The sequence below is a fragment of the Apodemus sylvaticus genome, chromosome 10 (assembly GCF_947179515.1).
Source record: "Apodemus sylvaticus chromosome 10, mApoSyl1.1, whole genome shotgun sequence".
NCBI classification, from domain to species: domain Eukaryota; kingdom Metazoa; phylum Chordata; class Mammalia; order Rodentia; family Muridae; genus Apodemus; species Apodemus sylvaticus.
In genome coordinates, this window is record NC_067481.1 from 38,092,595 (window position 1) to 38,112,687 (window position 20,093).

A 20,093-nucleotide genomic window follows, 5' to 3' on the forward strand; every position below is an offset into this window, starting at 1 on the left:
TCACCATTTTCCAAATATTTAAAATCTGAAGATCCTCCATCACTATCTAGATGAAATTAAATTTCTCTTGCCTGCTTTAAAATCCAATGCAAACAAGAGAAAGAAACAGAAACAAAGCCCTCACTTGTAGTGATAACTGCTTCATACTAACTAAGGGCAATGGTTTCCACCCAGACAACTGTGCCATGCCCACAGGGGAGCCTGGAGGCTGCAGAGGAGGGCTGCACTCAGCTGCAGGAAGCCCCAGGTGCTGAGGGAGGGCACATTATGGCAGGAGCTGAGACAGTCGCATTTCTTTTATTTTCAAAAACAAAAGTGAACTGTCAATATTTGAGTTTGAATAGTAACAAACATTAAGAACTTCAACAGATACAAAAATGACTGAAAATTAGTTTTCTTTGTGAGTCTTGTTAGTTTCCATGTGATAAATCTTTTCAAGGGAATTTAGAACTTTTCTCTAATTTTCCCCCTCAAATTAGACTTGAGAGGCAATTAGAATTATTTTATTTTAAATAATTAAAAGCATTAATATTCCAGCCAAATCTACTTATGTTATGAAATCATAGTTATTCTTGGCGGTGTAAGAGAAATGAAAATGCAGCAGGGAATAAGAGATCTCCCTTACAGGGAATAAGAGATCTCCCTTACAGGGAATAAGAGATCTCCCTTACACAAGCATCACCTTTCAAACAGTGAAGCTGTGAAACACTGTCAAAGAACAGGGTTGCAGCTCAACCACGCACTCTCAGAGAATGGTTATCAAAACAAAACAAAAACTGACTATAATTACATACATAAATTTTACTTCTTTAAATTCTTCTTCATAAGTAATACACAAGCCATCTATAAATATGGTGATTTTCCAGGGACATAACCATGACTGTTAGGTAGATATACAACTTCTAGGAAGCACTTTAGAAACAGAAGCTAACGCCTAGCACCACACACACACACACACACACACACACAATATTGTTAACATGAAAATTAAAATTCCATTTTAAGTATCCCAACAAGCTGAGGCAGGAGGACTTTCAAAACATTTAGGCCAGCCTGGGCTACATAGTAATTTCTAGGCCAGCATAGGCAATAGTATGGGATGGATTTTGTTTCAAAAAAAAAAAAATCCGTGGTCATTCAAAAGTCAAATATTCTACATAAACATAGAAAGTACTGAAAACTCCTAGGTTGACTACTAGTGTCAAAGGTGGCCTGGACCATTTAATTTCCAGCCTGCTGTGATATCAAAGGGGAAATGCTATTTTATAATGGATGCCTTTGAAATTGCATTTATTTAAAGACTTTGAAAAGTCCTTTACTGAAAAATAAAGAATTAGTACAAACTGTGGTATATCAAAAGCAAAAGCCTTAACTATGTACAAATGTTGTAACCCAAAACTAATTTTTGAAAATTGCAAGACATTTACATTTTAAAAGCTGTAAAGATTTCAGGTTCATCCAACATGTATGTATTGCCTTACAACTGAAAGTACTATAAACATACTTATTTAGCATAATGTTTTGTTTTAGACCAGTAAATAAAAACATTCTCTAGTTGAATGCTAAGCATCATGGAAAAACAGCAAGCACTGCAGAAACAAAGCAGCTTTCAGAAACAACATGGAAGAAGTTGTCAAATCTATATTCATTTTGCTGCCTTAATTTGAGGTTTCATTAAGATCTTAATGGAAAAAACATGCACCCTGGTAATGTAACATATTTAAAAGGAAGACCTTTCAGTCTAGTGTAAGTGACTAAAAACGAGTTTCTCGTAAGCTAACGATGGCGATGGCATCAAACAAACCACAGAGCAGTCCTCTGAAGGACAGGCGGTGATTTAAAAGTCGGCCGTATTTCATAGATCCCTTCTTTAATCTGGCTCTTTTAATCTTGTTTCAACCTCAAATCATTTCTGGTTGACAAGTGCTTTTGCTTAAATGTGAGGAACACATAAGCTGTTGGGGGAATGGACTTTTCTTATTTAACATACATTTGTTACTCCATCTTCAGTTGCATGTCGAAACTTCAATCTTTATTAACGTGCTAAAACTCTGCTTTGTACTCAGAGTGAGGAATTTATCCTCAAATGGAATTTAATTCCACATTTACTACACAAAGACATTTAATAATATTTTGGATGTGGAATTTAAAATGCCCTATTCACTCTGTGCCAACAAAAATCCATATATCTTCCTAGTTTTGAGAAGAAATCTGGTTTATAAAGAGCAAGATTAACTTTCAGAGGATTTGTCTCTGTAGACTCTGAATTTGTTAAGAACAGTTTTGTTGACGCTCTTCCGATTACGATGCTGAACTATGCAGGTGAATAGCTGATGGAGATTCATTTTCTATTAACTAGCCCTACACGATAATGAAAGGTACCATTCCCAGAGCACAGGAGCACTGAACACACTCTGTGAAACAACAGTCAACTGTAAAAGACTGGTTGGTTGTGGAAACAGACTCTTACTACACGCCTCACGCTGGACTTGAACTTGCTGTCTTACTGCCTCAGCCTCCTCCTGGGTGCTGTGATCACATGCACGTAGCACATGCCTAGATAAAACACTGTTCAAAATATAACAGGGCACAGTGAAGAGGACCAGACAAAAGTTCACATACCTTACATTTCTAATAACTTCCTTGTGCCTCCTATGTTCTTTAAAAATAACATAATAACATAATAAGGTAGGTGGACATGCCGGCACACGCCTCTGATCACAGCACTCAGGAAACTGAGGCAGGAGGACTCTGGTTTATACAGGAGTTCAAGCTAGGCAGAACTGTGTAATGAAAGCCTGTCTAGGGAAAGCACATGATCTACTTTTAAGAAGCATCTTCTCAGAGTGTCCACCCCAAGCACTGACGAGTCAGTCCTCAGAGCAGTTACTATCTAGCGAGTGGCTACAGTAAACATTGTCATTATGGAGAGCAATGCATTTACATATGATATTTTATTACATGTATAAGGAAAACAGGAAACAGAAAGTTCTAGGTATCTGAGATCACAGTGCTCGTAAAAATATAAGGGTGAGACAGCTCTCTTCTAGAACCCAGACTGGTAATTAATAAAGGATTTGCTATCAGATGCTTAACCTACCTTAACTGGTATCTTCAAATGAAACTATGAAATACACTCTGTCTTTTCTAGAGTTATCATGCCTAACACTGACAACAGAACAAATGGAAAAGTCTTCATCAAAATATGCTTTCCTTACCTTGCAGCTTCTTAAATACCTAATCTATTCAAACAGAATTCAACAGTTCTTTGTGACCAAATAAAATATACTGCAACTTTGCCCTCAAAACAGTTTCATTTAAAAACAAACTTCATTTCTAGTATCAACCAGTATATGTAAGGAACTTCCTATTAAATGTTCTCAACCTGGGGCTAGACATGCCATATTACTCACCAACAAGGTGAGAGAACTCTTCTGCCTTCTTTAAAAGAAAAACAAAACAAATCTAATTTTTGTTTTGATTCAAGTAAGACCAAAGAAACCACTTTTTAAAGGTTTAAATATCAACATTCATGTCTATTTGTCTGATAATTTGGTGCATCTATCTGTGATCAGGTCATGCAACTGAAAACAAACTATAAAACAGTTATTTTTTGAGAGTACAGCAAATGAATTAGGCATGCGGGACTGAACGGGAACTCACCATGGAGCTTTTATGGAAAAACACCCCGCTCCAAAGAGATAAGGCCTTGGTGGAAAAGGGGGGAAAATGCACAAAAAATTAGAGGAAAACTCATTCAACATTAGTAAATACATGTATAGCGTTATAGAATATGATAAAAATAATTCAAATTAATAATCATTTGCAATTCTGCCACATATACTGTGATAGAACCAATAAAATATATGAGGTATAGAAACAAGGCCCTTAGTTTTCATACAAATGTAGATTTGATTTTTTTTCTATTTCTCCCCCTTTTCTGGAGCACCCCTGCAGCACTTCTAACTTAAAATAATGTTCATGGCTGAAGCCCTTAGACACAAAGTACACAAAATGTACAAAAATGGGATGATCAGAGGGAGAAGAACAGTACTATATGCAACACAAAGTACCAGTGTCAACTGTAGACGACTGCACTGTGACATGACACTGTGCTGTCTCACAGCCACACAGCTTCAAGCTGCCCATCAGCGGTGAGCTGAGGTGCTTGTTACTCTGTGGGTCACTTGAAAAAACAATGTAATGACTTCTAATCCTCATCATATTCCAGAAAATTAGTACAAGCGTACAGCCTCCTCTACCTGCCTGCAAGTGGCTATGGCAGACTACAGGTTTGGGGATACAAAGTCAGAATTCAACGACACATGAATTTCTACTTAAAATTCCCAGTTACTTAAGACATGCTATGCACAAATAGGACTTGGTGATTTAATTACATTCATAAAAAAGTTTCCTATGGCATCTGACAACTGGAAGACACAAGAAACTGAAGAGGACTCATATTTGTAAGCCATGGTTATTTCCTTTTTCAAAACTAGAGACGAACATTCTGAAGAAACATAATCCTGCTTATTAGCATTAATTTCCAAACAAACAGAGTACATTCCAGAACAAATTAAAGGTTGAGCAAAATGTTCTCCTAACAGGGAGCATGATTCTGGGATTCAAACTGCACCAGATACAAAGATAGTCTGAGAGATGTGGGCAGTTCCTGGAGGGAGAGAGACAGGAGAGTCAGCAATGACAAGGAGAAAGGAGGGGGAGCAGGGGAGGGAGAGGGAAAGAGAGGGAGGAGCACACGAACCTGCCCACACTCTGGCAAGATTTAAAGGTTTAGTTATAGACACCTGGTGCCTTTAATCCCAGCACTCAGGAGGCGGAGGCAAGAGGAACCTTGTGAGACCTCATTTACAGAGTTACATAGAAAAAAAACAAAACCACCAAAAACCAAAGCCAAACAAAGGTTTAGTTACTGTTGACAGAGGCAGGAAGATCAACAGTGTAGCGTCCATCGGTCTCTTTAGTGACCCTCATTCAACTGCATAAAAACATCACTGTAAGTATCAACATACTGCTGATCTGAATATTGACAGGTACACTGAATACTTGAATATTCACAGATACATTGCAAAGTAAAGAACTTGAAACGTTGTTTTGAAATTGTCTACTCATTCCTCTATACCTCAAGACTTCTCCAAGTGTCAAAATAAAAAACAGAAAACAAAACAAAAACAAAGCCAATATCAACAAACAAAAATGGAACAAAATCTATCTGTTCCTAACATTTAGAGTTTTAAGTTTCCTGATTTATAAAACAGAAACAAACTTCATCCCAAAAAGTGATGAGTAAACTCCAAAACAAAAACACCGAGCAAACCCCCTGCTTTCTTCCTGGGAAGTTACACCATGCTCTCCAGTTATATACTCGCCCACCACACACAGTGACACCGAGTGAGGAGACCCTTGGTCAGCAATGGCCCAGTCCCCTCCAGACAACCGGGCCATGACTCACAGTGTGGCCAAGCTGCTTTAGTTGAAAGGTGTCCTGGACAACAGCTCCACAGAAAGGATGAGGCTGGGCTGGGACAGGGTGAGAGCCTAGTCTTGCATGTAGCCCTGGCACGCATCTGACTCACAGTTGCCCACTCCTTGCCCAGTCTGGCAAACTGGACCTCTGTCACACGCATGTCAAAGATCTCCCACTCCACAAGCACAGAGACTCACATCACTGCTGACTGAGGGTAGTGCCAGCTGCTCTTTTGAAATACTGCTGCTTAATCTTTCTTCAAGAGCAAAAGAATGAAAAAATGAAGTCACAAAGTCTGGGCCCATGATCCAGCTGTCTTCACCTGTGATCCTCCTCACACACCTGCCTCTGAAAGTCACAGCTGTGGTTTCTATTGGAGGCAGGAAGGTAGAAGAAGACGGAGTGAACTAGTGGGAGTGTTGGGTGGAATAAAGACAGGCTCTAGTCAGTAGTCAGCTCAAAGTGCTAGAGACGGTTCTGAAGAATTTGTAGCCACTATCAGTTTTTTCAGCCTTAACAATCTCAACACAGAAAACAGGCTCCATGCCATACATATGTTCCTGTGGGTCTGAATTCCAACTGATAAACATAAAGGAAAAATAACTACCCAATTAAAAAAAACAGCAGTGGTTATTAGAATGATAATCCTTTAGAGACTAATATAAATTTACCTATTAATTCTGAGGGAATTCTCAAAGAATCTCACAAAATGGTAATGAACAGTACACTAAAGAGAGGCTGGGGGGATTGCTCAGTGGTTAGAGAACTACTGTTCTTCCTGGGGACTTAGGTTCCATTCACAGCATTCACAGTGGCTCACAGCTACTTGTAACTCCAGTCCCAAAGGATCTCATTTGAACATACTCAAACCTCTATAACCTGGTCCCAATGGTAAGAGGTAACTATTATGATTTGATCAATAATCAACAGGCTCTAGCAGAGTTCTTGAAAGAGTGGCTCTCTATGTCTCCAAGGCAGGTTTCAAGTTTGTGATCCTTCTGCCTCAGCTTCCTGAGTTCTGGGACTTTGCAGTGTACTACCAGCCTACCCAAGCCTGTTTGTCCCTCTCCAGAGCTAAAGCAGCAACTGGGATTTACAAGATGAATCTTTGCACATGCTCCATTGTGCTATTTGTTAGCTGATCAAGTTCTGTAATCAACTGAGAAAGCAGGGATCACAACGATATGATGATCATCTCATAGAAACAAAGGGTGAACAGAAGGGAGAAGGCTATAAAACGTCCTAAGTATGACACTTCAGTGACAGGTCTACTGCCTCTGTGTATCTTCTCTTAAGCAAATGATGTGACCAAATATTTCCTTTCCCAGTCCTGCAAATGAGCCCCAACATTTAATTTGTTCATTAATCGAATTTTCGCTGCTCCCTGGCAGACAGGTGTATGGTACTGGTGGTTTTCAATCTGCAGATCTGTAGGACAAACTGAAGCCGAAACAGACAGCTGACTAATTTGAGACATGCCAATTTAAATTACAAACTCAAGATGTAAAAGATTTTCATTAGAAAAAAGATAATGTTGAAGTTCTTCCATATGCAACAGAAGAGAGACTAGCATAGCATAAATAATGTCAAACTTCTGTCTACGGTTATGCCTGCTGACCTTCAATATGGTATACTGTAGACTTCTTTCAAATGAGAAATCCCCAGATTTACAGCAAAATGCAATAAACTCTTGTATGGTTTAAGTACTCTACTTATTTGGCGCAAAAAAAAAAAAAATAGAAACTGAAACTTTGGTAAATACATTACACATGTAGACAAAGCACACAAACTCAAATGAACACACACTCTATTATTTTATATCTGGAACCAAACACACAGAGATTAATTAAACAAACCAATGGCTACAGAAGACAACAACAGAAGGTGGAATTTCCATGAGCTACGGTATACAGGGGACTTTTGTCAACTCTTCCATTCTTACTTCTATGAACTTTGCCTGCAAGGTTCCAGGCTCAGATGCAATAGTCAAGGTGAACTGAGTTCAACTGAATGGACTTTTTCATTTACTAGATGATAAACCTGTCTTACAACTATCAGCTTGAGATGTTCAAACAAATGCTATTGAGTGCTTCAGTGTATGTGAGAAGCATACCCCTGGTTACTACATGTGGCTCAGAAGGGCTCAACAGTGAGCCAGGGTTACATGAGGTGATGAGAATGAGAGTCTACATCCACACACTGGAATTCTCGCCATATGAGAAAACTTAAGTAGTACACGGATAATAAGTGCAACACTAGAAGCCAAAGCTACACAACATTCACTCTGTTTTACAAGGAAGAGCCCAGGTTTCCATGTACTCACATAGCAGTGAGTACATGTGAAAGCAGGGGAGCAGAGCTTAGCTTGCTGTGAAAGAATAAGGTATATTTCTGGTCACTTCCAACAGTGTCCAACCAGCAAAGAGCAAGAGATAACTTCATTATCACTCTCTACAGCCTTCATTTCCCAGAAAACTGTTCAACCTCATTCTAGCATCTTCTGTTCTCCTGTGTCCATAGAATTCCCATATATCATCTTAGACACAAAGAAAATACTATACAACTGAAGTGTCTTAATACTCAGCATTTTTTTCTCATTTGATACAACTGAAACAAATAATTGTGAAATGCTACTCATATATTCTCCAACAAAAACCTAACCTCCAAACAATCCCTAATGCTGATTCCCATTTAATAGAGAACCATTCTTTCTTCCCTCCCTCCCTTCCAGGTTCCCTCTCATTCTTCCTTACTTCCTTGCAGTGCACAGAACTGAACACACAGCCTCATACATGCAAGGAAAATGAAGTTCTGCTGAGCTAAAGGTTTTCTTTTTTATTTATCTCTATAAAAACATTATGATGTGGTAAGGGGTTTTCCAGTACTCCTGTGTTAAACCAACAGAAAATGGACTCTGTTTACATGAGTGATCTCTGAAGCCAAATAATTCCTTGCACTTCCTTTACCTTCACCCAAGCTCAGCATCAGAGCTAAGCAGCAGCTGTTGCCATCAGAGGCTGTCCTTCCTCCAAGAGATGCTTCGAGGTATTCAACAGGAAGGTGTAAATACAGCTGTCTTCTGCCATTTGCAGTTATACTGGCCTCATGTGTACAGAGGAGTGAGACAGATGGTCCCCAACACTGCACAGGCTTTCAGGGACATGGATTTGCAAAAATAAAAGGGCAGATGTTAAGCGTGGTAAAGACCTATTTTGTACCCTGAAGAGTTAAGCTGAGGTTTGTATGTCAAACTTGGATGTCTAAACTCTTGAGTTCGAGGCAATCTTCATAATTCTGCACAAAATTCTAACATTTTATGGCTATCTTATGCCTTTATACAGAATACCAATACAAGACAAACGTCAGCTGCTCCAGGAAACAATTGGATAACATTGCCAGGTATAACAGAAAATCACAGCATTTACAGGTCTGCAATATGTGATCTTTCTACATCATCTATGGGAACCCTTCCTTGTTAGTTACTGTAAAAGTACTAGAAAAGGCACAGGTAACTCAGCAGATTAGGATGAAGAGACCTGGAAAATAAGAACTCTGCTTGCTTATTACACTTGTTACCTTCATGAAAAAAAATCAAATTTTCCAGTAAATAAAACAAAATGGGGTAGAAATAATTAAGGGTAAATAGCTAGCTGCAGTGTTGAGGGTTAGTCACAGTTTGGAAAATGTTTCAAAATAGCATCTGGACATGCTAGCTAGTATACAATCTAAGGGATGAAACTGTATCTGGCATTGACTTCAAAACAGCCTGTGACAAACTGTGAATCTGTATTCTCAAGTTTTCTATTTGCTGGTGATGCTGGGACTGAACTGAGGCCTCACACATGCAAGGCAGGACACCCAGGCTGTTGTGATTAAGATTACAAGTCTGTACCAGACAGAAAAAATATTCTTATGAATCAAACATTAATCTTGACAAGGGAAAATTCACATTTTAATGAATTCTTTTAATTTTAAGACAAAAATTAAAAATCACATTTAGAAAACTATCCACAAATAGGCAGCTGTGTTGCAGTACAAGAATAAGAAAACTGACAACAGCACTTTCTGGGTACAGTCAACAAACACTTCAGACAGTGGCATAAAAAGCAGCTAGGAAGGAGGCTGGAGGGGTGGCTCAGTTGTTACCAGAGCATGCAACAACTAGTTTGCTTCCTAGGACCCAAGTCAGACACTGTAACTCCAGCTCAGTGGATCTGATTCCACCGGCACCCATGCACACCCAACACTCATGCGCACCCCACTCCAACACAGAGATACACATAGTATTATTAAAAAGTAGTTGTGATGATGGTGGCCATTTGTAATATCAGAACTCAGTACTGGGGGAGGGGAGGCAGTATCCCAAGCTCAAGGCCAGTCTCAGACAATTAACAATGAACAAAGATTAGATAGACAGATAGATAAGATAGACAGGCAGACAGACAGACAGACAGACAGACAGATAGCAAGGGGAAAAAGAAAAAGGAAAAAAGAACCAAGTGTCTTCCATAAACTAACTTGCAATCTGCAAATGGTCAGATACAAACTATTATCAAAGTGTCTATCAGTCACTATGCCAGCTGTCAGTATCAGGAATCTAAGGGCAACTTGTGCTAACCCAGAGCTCTCCCACAGAAGTGAACAACTCATTACAGACTAAAACTGTTTGTAATTATTAAAAATGAGAAATAAGAATTCCCCTGAAAGCACACCCAAGAGCAGTAAACTGTACTGTCCCCATGCTCCATTGCCTGCTCCACAACTCTGCCTCCTTTCCAGATAAGGCAGCCACCCCTCCACGCCTTTGCCCACCAACTCCCCTGAAAGCACCTCCACCAGTGGTATGCATCCCATACCCAGCCAGGAACTGGAAACAACCTTTAGTTGAAGATGTTCTTCAATCAAAGTAAGACAATGCAGTACATTTACAAAATGAAATATCACTCAGCTATTTAAAAAAAAAAAAAAAACAATGGCATCAGGAAACTTGCAGGCAAACAGAAATGATCATCCTGAGTAAGGTAATCTAGACCCAAAAGACAAACATGATGTGTACCAAGTGGATATTAGCCATAGAGTACAAGATAGCCATGCTACCATACACAGGCCCAAAGAAGTACCAAGAAGGGCCCAAGGGAGGACACTTGGATCTTACTGAGAGGAAAAAAATACAATACACATCAGGAGTAGATGGAGCAAGGGGACTGCATAGGGGAGGAGATAGGGAGAAAAACAAAGGGATCAAGTAGGGGCAGGAAGGAAGGAGAGAATACTGAGAGAGAAAACTGGAACCTTTGGGGGCCACATCTCTGGGACAAGCAAGAAACCTAGAACAATGGAAACTCCCAGGAGCCTAGCTGGTGACCCACTGAGGTGACTCTAGCTAAGAGGATATGGAATCTGAAATGGCCATCTCCTGTAACCAAGCAAGACTTCCAATAGAGGAATTAGGATACCAACCCAACCACAAAATCTTTGATCCTGTTTGTAAGATATGCAGGGGTAAAGATGGAGCAGAACTTGAGGGAACCGTCAACCAATGACTGGCCCAGCATAAGACCCATGCCATGAGAGGAAGCCCACTCCTGACACTATTAATGATACTCTGCAATACTTGCACATGGGAGCATAACATAACTGTCATCAGAGAGGCTTCACCCAGCAACTGATGGAAACATGTAGAGACCCACAGCCAAACATTAGGCAGAGCCTGAGGATTCCTGTGGAAGAGATGGAGAAGGAGCCAGAGACATGAAGGACACTATATAAGAAAAATCTACAGAATCAGCAAGCCTGGACCATAGGGGCCCTGCAGAAACGGAATGACCAAACAGAAAGCATGCATAGAATGGACCTAGGCCCTCCACACATATGTAACAGTTGTTGAGTTTGGTCTTCATGCAGGTATTCTAACAGCAGGGACAGGGGCTATCTCGTACTCTGCTGCCTGCCTTTGGATCCTTTTCCCCCAGCTGGGCTGCCTTGTCTAGCCTCAATGGGGAAAGATGTACCTAGTCCTACTGCAACTTGATATGCCAAAGCAGGCTGATATACCTGGTAAACCTCCCCTTTTTTGAGGCAAAAGGGGGTAGGTGGAATGGAGAGGAGGAGTGTCTTAGTTAGATTTGTATTGCTATAAAAAGACACCATGATCATAGCAACTCTTATAAAGGAAAACATTTAACTTGGGCTTGGTTATAGGTTCAGAGGTTCAGTCCATTATGGTCAAGGCAGGCATAGCACTGGAGAAGCTGAGAGTTCTACATCTTCATCTGAAGGCCACCCCTACTTCAACAAGGCCATACCTATCAATAGTATCACTCCCTGGAACAAGCATATTTAAATCACCACACAGGGAAATCTGTGACTGAGGTGTAAAATAAATAATTAATAAATAAGATGTAAATAAATTGAGGTGTAAGGTAAGTAATGAATAAAATTATTCTTTTGATGATTTCAGTATAGCCATGTAGCAGATTGCTTCCTTCAAGTTTAGGATGGAAGACAGAGGGGAAAGGGGTCATTAACCTAAAATTTATTCTGAAACAATTAAAAGAGCATCATGTTTTGATGCATGAAAAATGTCAATACTAAATTTAGCATTTTTAACATTGGGAGATTTGGTAATATAAGAACTTTTCTTACCAGACTTTGCTATATTGCTGTAATGGAAACTATGTCAAAAATGTTAGAACCAAAAGTTCATTTTGAGACAAGTCTAAAATTATTTGGCAACAACACCTGAAGACAGCACATTCTGAAAAAAAATTTTGAAATTACTTTAAAAATATATCAATTTAAAAGAAAATTGATGAAGTTCTGAGCCTGCTGGAAGCTTCAAGCTTCATACACGTGCGGTCGTCTGGACGGGAACTCTGCCCACCCCTGTGCTCAGTGCGCAGTCGGGAACTACGTTAGAAACAAGCATCATACACGTGCGGTCGTCTGGACGGGAACTCTGCCCACACCTGTGCTCAGTGCGCAGTCGGGGAACTACGTTAGAAAGAAGACTTAGCAGTGTGTCCTTGCTGGAGTACGTGTGTCTCTGGAGGGGGTCGTAGAGGTTTTAAAATCTCAAGCCAAGCCCACTGTGTCTCTCTCCTTGCAGATCAGGATGTAAAACTTTCAACTACTTCTACAGACCATTCATGCCAGCCTGGAGTGATCAGGAACTAATTCTCTAAAACTGTAAAGCAGCCCCAATTAAACGTTTCCTTTAATTAAAGTTGCCTCAGCTATAGCTGTCACTTCACAGCAGGAGAACAGTGACTGTAGCATATACTAATGTTGGTTTCAAGGCACACAACATTACTCAAATTCCCAATGCAGTCATCAATAAGTGTTAAACGAATGTAAGGACACACAGGCTGATCGGCACTGAGTGGTAGAATGCCGTGCATGCGTGCAGGGAGCCCCGTAGAATGCCGTGCATGCGTGCATGGAGCCCCGTAGAATGCCGTGCATGCGTGCAGGGAGCCCGTATACAATCTGACACTGCAGGGGAATAATAAAACCAATCATGATGTGACACGCAGCTTGTGTGGACTATAAATCTTAGAATTTAAAGAAACATTTTTGGTTTGTCTCTCTATATAGCCCTGGCTGTCTAAGAACTCACAGGGATCCTCTACCTTGGCCTGGGATTAAAGGTGTGCACTACCACACCCAGTCCTTAAATTTTTTATTTCTTTTTATAGGGATGGGTGTTTTGCCTGAATGTATGTTTGTGTACCATATGAGCGCAGTGCCCACAGAGGCCAGAAGAGGCTGCTGGGTACCCTGACTGGAGATGCAAGTGGCTCTGAGGCTCTGGGAATGCAAATGCTGAGTAAAGATCCCATGTCCTCCAGAAAAGCAGTCAGAGCTCCTCACCACTGAGCTATCTCGCCAGCCACACAAGTTTTTAAAAGGAAAGGAAATGTAGAATCTTCTAACATCTTCTACACCTGCCACTGTGCTGGCAGAGAGGGTGAGAGAGCACAAGAGTCTCATTAGGGAATTTTCAAATACAAAGAAAAGAAAACATATAGGCCAATACTAGGCATAAATATGCGCAATTAAATGTTAACATCTGTCTTTGTGTGTCTAACACATCTGCACTTATCTCAAAGCTGTTTAAAAAGCCTATGGGAGAAGAGAGTCTTCATAGTAGATACAGTATGTCCTGTGCGGATGACAACAAGAACTAAGTCTCCAGAAACAAACCCGAATATGCTTGTGAGTCCCCAGGAAGCTCCTAGGGCACCTTCTCAAATAGTCCCTCCCTCTGAATATACAGTTGAAATAAAGGAATGTTTTAAAATATGCTTTCACTGAGATCCAGAAAAATAGAAATCTACTTAGAATTATATAGTGATGGAGTGAATAAAGGTAAAATACATTTGGGCAAACTTCAGTGTGTCAAAAATACACTTTAAAATTGTTGTGCAAGGCTAAGTAAGAACCATTTTTCACTGGTTCAAAGCTTAGGGGAGGAGGGGACATCATGGTCAACATCTCTCAAACTATCAAAAAAGAAAGTTAACACATGACTTAAAATTACATTTATACTGAACACAAAAAGTTAAATTACATGGTACTCAGGTCTAAGGATGGTGCAATAGCTGTGAGTTGGGAAGTTGGTTTTCAGCAATTTTTTTTCCTTTTTATTCCCCTTAAAACATTATAAACTCAGCCTGCTTCTGACAACAGGACTGCCTTACTCATGAACACCTTGCAAGCCAGGTTGAGAGCCCATGTGATGGTGCAGTCTGGTACCTGGGAACCACAATAGTTTTTCTAAGAAAAGTGACTTCTTATACGCACTTTTACAATTAGGACTGTGTCAATACAGTGGCCAGATAATTTAGTCTATTTTTTTCATGGGGAGAACCAAAGGACTATTTGGGGCCAAGATAGGGCTTTCTCTAAATTATTTTAATACAGAATTTTAATATACAGCTTGTTACACTTCTAATACAATTAAATATTGGGATTATGCATTGAGGAAAACAAATTAATTTGGCTATAGAAATGACTACAGAAATACAAATTCAATAGTCCAAAATGGATAATTAGAATTCTACAAAATATCTAATATTATCATATGTCAATGAACATTATTATGAATAATTCATTTACAGGCTCAAATCCATACATTCCAAACAGGTAGAGAACAGCTAATGTGAACACTACAAAGAATTCAAGAATACTATGGAGGGTCTTTAAGAGTGTCAGGGAACAATCTTGTACTGGTTTTCAGCTGTGTGTAATAGCACATTCTCCAGACTCTAACAATAGATGCGGAATGTAAATATGTATGGGGGTAATATACCCACACCAAGTGAGTAGGTGAATCTCATAAACTTCAGGTCATCTAGAAAACTTTTCTTAATATTTGACTCTGTCAAAAAGCATTGTGGTGTGGGTAGTGTGTTGGCAAGAAAATCAAACAGTATTATCAGACAACACCATGCCACAAAGCAGAAAGCATGGCCACGTGGAGGAATCTGGTTTTCATTAGTCAATACTGTTTTTCAAAATTTGTCATTGCTTTGTTTCTAACTATGGATCCATGTACATGGCTGTGTGTGAGCATGTTTGTGTGTGAGCATGTTCATGTATGTGAGCATGCTTGTGTATAATCTGAACTCTATACTAACTCAGCTGCCACTGAGTCTCCTGGGGGCTGAAAATGAAGGACATAATCAGAAACACACAATGAAAAAGAAACACATTCAATTTCTATCAATCTCACCCTTTACAGTGGCTGTGGAAACAGCATCAAGCTTGAAGTCTTACCCTGTTCGTTTCGTGATGGTCCCCAATGTCATTGGCTGTTTGATTTGTGCAAGAGGTGTCACTACCATCAAGCTGGGGAGGGGAGAAAGCCGGGGGTTGCCAGGGTTGTTGTTGGTAAAGTTATTGTAAGAGTCTTGGCTGTTCAGCTTCCCTACAAAAGAAACAGAAACCAGAGCATCACTGATAGAAGCATCCTTCCCTCTGAAAAGGTTTTCGTTTAAGAAAGAAATCAAGGGCTGGTGGGATGGCTAAAAGAGGAAAATCATTTGCTCCAGAGACCCGATGACTAAGTGGTCTACAGAGCCCACATAGTAAAAGAAATCAACTTCCTACAAGTTGTCATCTGGTATCTACACAAATGCAAATGAATTTATGAACAAACAAATGAAAAAAACAAATAAGATAAAATTTAAAGGAAATTGGTACAAGTATTTATAAAACTTCATACAGACTAGGATAAATCAACATTACAGGTCACAAAAGTAACCATAGCAACTAGTTTTAGAGACTGCAGATGGGTTTCTGCTTTTCACTTTGTAGCATATATGTGCACAAAGGAACATGCCAAGCGTCTTCCTCAGACACGCCTCACTTGACTCTCTAAGCAGGGAACTGGGCTGAGCCAGCCTGCTGACTCAGACAGGCAAGCCAGAGAGCGAGCGAACTCTCGGGCATGTTTCAGCGCTCCGGAGACACTGGGGATACCTGTCTGTGCTGTTGGACATGGCTTTTTACATGAGTGCTACAGATCAAAACTTAGGTTTTCCCACTTAGGCATTAGCAATTTACCATAGCCCCCAAAATTCATGTTTCTAAAGGCAGTGTGGTTTTTTGCTCATCCTTAGAAAGGCCACTGTTCTGACAAAAATTCACTATCTCACCTTATTATAACTGTAAAAGAAACTGGTTTTCCTTTTGCTGGGTACTGAGAAGTATGGATAGTTTTTCCTAATTTGTACCATATCTACAGATTCAATGAAAAATGGTGTCAAGAAGAGAATTCCACAAAGTTCCATGTCCTAAAACTTGAATATATACAATGCAATGAGCACCTGAAGCCACTTCAGTGGAGGGCAATAGAGACATTGCCTGTGGTAGACACCCACAATTTTAGAGTGTCTCTCTCCTATCATTAAGCATGACCTTGTTTGTGCAATTAGGCCAAGAGACTATGACTATATCAATGTTCAGACTAGCTATACAGCCCTGAAAGACAAGAGCAGCATCTTCTCAATTCTACAGGAAGATGGTAACTTCAAAAGCAGACATGGTTGACAAAGTGCTGCTTCTCAAGAACACAGGTCCATGGGCTGGTATCACACCCTGAAACTAGTTAAGTTATGCTAGGGCTGATAAGAAACTCAGGCACAGCAATATCTGACTCGACATACTAACAAATTCCAATTTCATAAAAATACTAGAAGCGATTCATACCTTGGCTATGATACAAAAGGCAGCAGTTACAATACAGACAATCAGACAGTCTCTCTCTCTCTCTCTCTCTCTCTCTCTCTCTCTCTCTCCCTCACACACACACACACACACACACACACACACACACACACACACGAGAAAACCTTAAGGAAAAGATGGATGGATATTTGTAACACAATAAAGGAGAAAACTTGTCCACAGTTGAGTCACTCGGAGTGACTTATATTCTCAAGGTCAATAGAGACAATAGTTAACAATTCATTATCAGATGGCTGTGATTGTGTTGAAACGGGGATCCAACATTAATATGTCACAAGCTAATAAAATTCAGGAACTGTGTATGTCATATACATTTATCAGCTAATAAGCATGGATCTGATGAGTGTCCCAGCCTAAGATAACGCACTGTGGGGGCTCTTATCCCCCTTCTCACAAAGCTTACAGCACACAGAATGAAGATAAGTACATGTGGCAACAATTACTTGAAAATGGGTTCATAGAGCACATGAAAGGAACCTGGTAGATCAAGTGGGAGCTCAGGCCTGAAGGACAACAGAAAGGAATGAAAGTGTACAGAGAGGCCATTGTGGGAGCAAAAGTAGCGTCTAAATACTACTGCTGAGGTGTGCCATGAGGCTGTGGGGAAAGAAATTTATTTCCCTTTTAGAATCTCTCCTCCTTTTCTCCTTCCCGTCCTACCTCCCTCTTTCCCTCCTTCCCTCCCTCCCTCCCTTCCAACATTATGCATCCTAAGATGGCCTCTAGCCCAAGGCCCTCCTGTTTAGCTACCCTAGTCCGGCAGTTACAAACGTGTCCTATGTTGCCAGGTCTAGGAGGAACAGTACTAACAAAAATTCTTCAGCAAGCAAACAGTGCAGACAGTGAGTTCACTGAACACTACTGATCAGACTTATTTTAGCTTTGGAATACACTTTAGTGGTAGAACCCTTGCCTGGCACAGAACTCTAGAACAGGAAATAAAAGAAAGACAAGTAAATAGTAGTGGAAAAGGGACAACATGATTCTTTGGCATGGCCCCAGCGTGATGCTTTCGCTGGCCACCACAGGGCAGCTTCACGGTCTCCCCAGGAAACAGAACGACACAGAGGGTCTAGAGTCTCCTCAGCCTGCTCCTGCATTCTCAAGCACTATTCGTCCCTAGTGTCCCTCTCCTGTACTATGTGTTTAAGATGTAGCCTCCATCCGCAACACAGCAGGCAGGGGTGTGTAAAACTGTGGGGACTCTATGCTTATATTTATGATAATGGGGCAGGAAGAGTGGTAGTGTCTTTCTTATAAAGTACTAGATTTGGCAAGAAGTTTATAAACAGATCTCCTTAATAGCATAGCTTATATATGTTCTACAAAAACTCAGTAATTCTCCTTTATATAATTACCAAATAGACTGCCTAAACTAGAAGTCAGTATATTAACCAGAAATCCTGTTTCTAATAGCTGTTAAAGAATATCTAAAGATTGAGAATGGAGCTCAGTGGCAGAGAATCGCCTCACATTACCAAAGCCCTGGACTTGAGCCCATCCCTACAGCAGCCAGACAGGCACACAACTGCGGCCACAGCACTGGGAAAGGACACCGCAAGTCCAGAATGGTCAAAGCTGCTCTTAGCTACACATTAAGTCAAAAGTTAACTTGGGCGACATAACACTATCAGAAAACATGGAAATGAAGAGGGGATGAGAGGGAGAGGGCATTGAGGCAGGGAAGGAGGGAAGGGTAAGAGAAGAAAGGGGGTGAAGAAAATAACATAAAAGAATAATTTAGCAAGATGGCAGAGTGTTTACCTAGGATACAATATGCTACACAATTTGGAAAGGAAACAAAAAAAATAGGAAATACATCTATCTATTCTTGTGGTTTAAAACATTCATTATCATTAAAATGCCCTGCTTCCCAAAGCAAATTTGATACAATGCCTATTAAATACCTATGATCTCCTTCTCAGAGCTAGGAATGAGAATTCCAATACTAAGGATTCTCAGAAAACAATGAATATCCAACCACTTCTTAAGCAAAATCAACCTAGTAGAAGGCAATGCAAAGCTAGGATGCGAAGACAAGGAAGCTCGCCTTCTGGATATTAACATGACAAGGTGGCTCGCAACCATCTGTAACTCTAGATTCAAATGCTCTGACACTCTCTTCTGGTCTCCATGGGCACCAGGCATACACATGGTACACAGACAAATATGCAGGAAAACACTCATAAAATACACATAAGGTAATAAACAAAAAGCAAAGCCCTGTGTGGCACCTGCACATGCATGACTTTTATATTTTCATGGACTTGGGAGGTGGCTCTGTGCATAAAGTATGACGACCTCAGTTCAATCCCCTGAAACCATGAAAAAAAATGGTAATGGCCAGGGCTTATAATCTCAGCACAGGGGAAGCAGAGGCGGGAAGATTACAGTGGTCATTCTGACCTAATTGCTGGATTCTAGGCCAATTAGAGATACTCAAGGAGGTATATTATATTTCTATAGACAAACTGATGGCCACACCCACCACCCACCACCATATGTGCACAGAAATACAAATGAATAAAATTTCAACTAAGAAAGAAGCCTATGTAAGTTACCAAATGAAATGACAATGAGGCAAGCTTGAAACTGGTAGAGAACTCTACCAACAGTCTAGTTGGTAGAGTTCCAAACGAGGAACAGCAGTCTGTGCAGTAGGACTTCCACAGGAAAGTCCTACTGCACAGATGGAAAGGCCAACTGTTAGAGAAAAGAAACCCAGGATAGGAAATGTTCTGTATCTGATGTAGACATGAGATTAAATGACTGCGACTGCAGAGAAGACACTAACTAACAAGGGAGACGACGAGTCTCTCCATATCCATGCTTCTTTAACTCCACAGTTGAAGGCTGACTGGGATCACAGCCTGCACTCAGTCCTGATGGGCAAGTCCATGGTGGTGGAGTGGAGGGAGGGAGGGAGAAGAAAATGAACAGATGATGGGAAAAACATGTTACAACTGACATCTGAGAAACTGCTCGGAGACAAAGAAAAGGAGTTAACTGTTATTGTTTTAAAGGACAACTTAAAAAAGGAGATGAAGCACATAAATTTTGCACACACGGGAGTTTCCTTGTCAAATAGAGATTGAAGGATAAAAAGAAAGAATCATAAATGATGGTATCAGGTCAGAAAACGAGGAACAGCACAGACAAGTTTCAGTAGCAGACACAGCCATCAAGAGTTCAATAAGCATTTGCCAAATGAATTAAATCTATTTTCCAGGGGAGGCAGGGAAGACGAGCTGACAACCCCCCAACAATAGAGAAAAATACATTTTGGAGAGACCCCAAAATACATCAGAAAAGGCCAAACATGGTGGCACAGGCAAAAATCTCAGCAACTGAA

At 40.3% G+C, this 20,093-nt stretch overlaps 1 protein-coding gene across 4 annotated transcripts in view; it reads right to left on the reverse strand.

Annotated features, from left to right (window-relative positions):
* The window catches only part of Bcas3 (BCAS3 microtubule associated cell migration factor), a 485,645-nt gene that overhangs the window by 294,890 nt on the left and 170,662 nt on the right, over nt 1-20,093 (reverse strand). For all 4 annotated transcript variants that reach the window (XM_052197918.1, XM_052197921.1, XM_052197919.1 and 1 more), the window contains exon 16: nt 15,269-15,419. In XM_052197918.1, the coding sequence (XP_052053878.1) occupies nt 15,269-15,419 (151 nt within the window). The remainder of the gene's footprint in view (nt 1-15,268; nt 15,420-20,093) is intronic.